This window comes from Seriola lalandi, unplaced genomic scaffold (assembly GCF_002814215.2).
Source record: "Seriola lalandi dorsalis isolate HSWRI2012SDOR001 ecotype SW California unplaced genomic scaffold, Sedor1 jcf7180002054524, whole genome shotgun sequence".
NCBI lineage: Eukaryota > Metazoa > Chordata > Actinopteri > Carangiformes > Carangidae > Seriola > Seriola lalandi.
Window position 1 is genome coordinate 351,426 of NW_019525077.1, and position 3,963 is coordinate 355,388.

The window sequence follows — 3,963 nt, forward strand, 5'->3', positions numbered from 1 at the left end:
TGCACCTACTTTTGAAGTGTTATGGATCATTATGTTGTTTGAAGTCCGTCCGACACGTGCCACTGAAAAAAAAGGATTCAGAAAAGGATAATAAACAAAGCTAACTTTTATATGAAGCTGTTTCCCCAGCTTTAAAACAAAATATTTACCCGTCAGGGAGGAATTGTAATGAATGTAAGCACTTTATCTATATCGGCAGTAATTGCTCTCTTAACAATCGCTGCAAGTGTGCAGAGGTCTGGCAATATTTTTAAGTAGGATGGTGAGGAATTCCAATCGTAATGTTAGGAGACAGGCTGGAACCCACAAGCATGACAACAAACACAGTCAAGTTCAGGTAACAGTAGTTTTGTTGGTCAGACAAAAAAAAAAAAATGACGGGGAAGGAGTCAAACCTGCTAATCGGTCTGTAAAGCAAACAATGGTGCAGGGGAAGGAAATCCAAAAAAAACTATCCAAAGGTCTGGGAAAATGCTGGCAGGAAAACAGGAATTGAATATTGGAAAACACTTGACAATCTAGAAGGAGAGAGATTGCAACTGGATAGGCACAAAAAGCAGAGGAAGGTGCAAGTGAAAGGAATAAGATAAAAAGAGGCTAAAAGAGGCTGGAGGGCATGACTGGATATGAAATGTCAGGAGAATAAAATACAGGATTGATAAAAGACTATGTACTGACAAGTTTGTTGAATTTTATAGCATGTCTCATATAGGAAAATCTGCAGGGCATTTGTCACAGCATGAATAAAACAAGTTCTGTGAGTGCTGTTGGTATAAACAAGACATTTGATATTAACCAGGTTCAGTTGCCCCCACTCATTTCCTATCTGTGTATTCAGAAACTGGCCCCTATCCTCATTCTCTCTGTCATTTGTTTTGCAGGATTCAACTTGTCAATTTCCCTGGATGAACTACTTCCTCTGCGCTCTGCCTGATCTGCAGCTCTGGAACAAAAACACAGTGTACTTATTTAGATCATTTGTTATTCTTGTGTTCAAGTGTTCCTCTGAAAATATAAGGCTGTACTCTCGCAATTAAACACTGCACTCCATAAAGTTGTAAAATACAATTGAGGCATTGGAGGCTTAGTTATCCCAATTCTTAATCCCTAATATGTGCCAAGCTCGAAAAATAATGGGTGCCAAACTTCCTGTAATGTGATCTTGTTGTTTTGTTACGCGTTCCCTGATGGTAAATTCTGTTTATTTATTTTTTCTATCTATTTTGATCCCCTGTAGCCAATGTATTGCAGCAGTGGATACTCTTACTGGGGTCTCCACACATTTAGAAACAATACTTCAACAACAACAGATAAATTCTGTTAAACCTGTCGTTCAGCGACGCTCCAGACTTTCTGTCTGAGTTTGTTTGAACCCAACAATAGCACTAAACATACTTTCTTAGACTCCTCCTTAGTCTTAGTAGACATAATACAACCATTTTTAAAGGCTGAGTTGTCCTCCACATGACTCGTAACTGATCTTTATGTATAAAATTGCGAGTCTCCCTTTAATGTGAAACTGTTCCTCAAATTCTTCTGATGTGTAGTGGGGAAGGGGCATTTTCTTCTTCTATTTTTTATTTATGACTATTGTATATCTGTGAATCAGGTTGGTGTTTTTTTTATATACCTACTTCACACCAGTCTCTACTAATGCAATAGAATTTGATCTAAACCTACCAGCCTGATTCAGACCTTGACGTCAATCCTTTTTAATCACATTGATCATGTTAAAAATGTGGTTGTGCAGTTAAAGCATTCCATACTTTACCAGCAATTAAACAACACCTGAAACTGAAACTGTACCCTCTTTGAAGTTTTATCCATACCATTGGTTGTTGCATACTTTTTCATGTCTTGTCTTGCTGGTGTTGGAAAGAAAAGGCTTTATATATACAGTACAGTATAGTATATATATTATATATATATATATGCATATATATGTGTGTATTTTTGTTTTTAATAAATCATTGTATATTTTGAATGGTGTCCCGGGCCCTCATTTATCAGTGTTGCAGACAAACTGTTCCTTAACCATGCGTGCGATCAATTATAAATAGAGTGGGGATTCATCAATGTGTACTCACAGTACAGTTGAGAATGTGCATTAATTTATGCACACCTTTGACCATGCGTACGCAAACCACCTTCTGGTAGAGAAGTCGAACTGCTAATTAAATGCCATCCTCCCAAATAGCGAAAGGATTGACATACAAATCATAAACTATAAAGAATAAAAGGTAAATCATTAGTTTATTCATGTATTTGTTTTCTAGACAGTTAAGTAGTTTTCTCATGGTGCTCCTGAATTCATAAACATGAAACCATTGTTAGAGGATCTGGCAGAAGCTGCATTATGCAGGGAGAGGGCAGACTTTTTCACTAAGCAAACTTACTAGTTTTGCAAGGTTTTTTTTTTTTTTGCAAGGAATATTGATTTGAACTCTGTAACCAACTCTCTTTATTATTAAGTCGTCACAGTGACATACATCATTTAAGTGCTATCATTAACTCAGATGTCTCAAACCTCAATTAACTTTCCAATTAAATAACATAATCATTGCGTAATGAGACTTGTGGAACAAAAGTTACCTTTTGCAGCATTCAGTGTACAGTGTCTTTCTTTACAAGCTGCAAAACAGGGAGTGGGCAGAGTAATACATTCTTTACAGTACAGTCAATTAACATCTTCCTGCACGCAGCAACTATGGTACATCTGAGTTACAGCAGCACCCACACAAGTGCCAGTAAGAATATTCATTGAGGTTTTCATGCAGCTTAAAGGGAATTCAAAGACATCTGAACTATCTCTTGCAAAAATAAAAGAAATCATGAAAAACAGATAAAAGCTATAATAAGTCAACATTACACAAAACAGAAAACAACTCTGAAAGCATCAACAGCAGTGACCTATTAAGTGATGATAATGAAAAAGATAGATTAACAAACAGGAAACGTGGGCGCTCCTGCAAAAACGTCTGTTGTTCACCTTCTCAAACCAGTAACTTTCAGGTAAAGCATCTGGAACGTCACGCCTCACCAACTTAAACACACAAAACAAAAACGTTAAGCAATTTTTTGGGCCCATTTTTAGGCAGAAAAGCTCATACAATAATACGATAATTTCAGGTACTTTTTCTTTAATTTGCCATAATCAGGCTTTTTAGTTGATGTCAGGTGATACTGTCCCCAAAATTTATGTTTTTTTAATAAATGGTCACACCCTGTAGAATTGTTATTAAGTGCTGTGGGTTTGGGTTAAGGTCACCACTTTGTTAAGGTTAGAACACCTGACCTTGAGTATCATTAAGAAGAGTCACAATCACCACGGGGGGATTTGCTAAAGCAATTGATGCAGCTTTTATTGAGAGGGCAGTGTCAGTCTTCTCTGTAGGGGTTTATTACCACTCAATAACAACTTTTTACTGACAAAAACTATATACATTAACATTTTGCATCCTTATTTTCAGGTAGATGGCAGGGATTTTACTAAAAAAGTATTTCATTTGATTTGATGAAAGAAAGTAGGACATCACATTTGGAGTGGGTGTGTATTACATGACATAAGGAAATGCAAAGATAAGATATGACACATGCTGCCCAGGAAAGCTAATCCAAGCTACCTTTGCACACCAATTTTGCACACCATGTACACATTCTCTCATTGATTAAACTTCTGCAGAAGCTCCAGTGCTCATGCAACATCTCTACAAGTTTCCTGGCTCTGTTCTATTACGGAGCACATGACAGAGATGGTTGACAGATTCACGTTGAAGCAGCAGGTGCAGCATCAGGTAGCACTGAGGTGTGGAGCTCAGGAATTTCAAACCTCTGCCAACACATACATGCAGCTGCAACTATTCAGAGAGCAAGCAGTGAAATGAATGACTCATTCAGCCGTGATAAGCAGGATCTAAACCTGTGTGCTTGTAAGCTTGTGAGTAGGGGGCCCGCTTAAAACTC

At 37.5% G+C, this 3,963-nt stretch overlaps 1 protein-coding gene across 1 annotated transcript in view; it reads left to right on the forward strand.

The window, feature by feature from the left end:
- LOC147818683 (uncharacterized) overlaps window positions 1-934 on the forward strand; it is a 5,867-nt gene extending 4,933 nt beyond the window's left edge. The window contains exon 5 of the mRNA XM_087176053.1: window positions 882-934. Coding sequence (XP_087032179.1) covers window positions 882-934 — 53 coding nt within the window. The remainder of the gene's footprint in view (window positions 1-881) is intronic.
- Window positions 935-3,963: the final 3,029 nt, after the last annotated feature.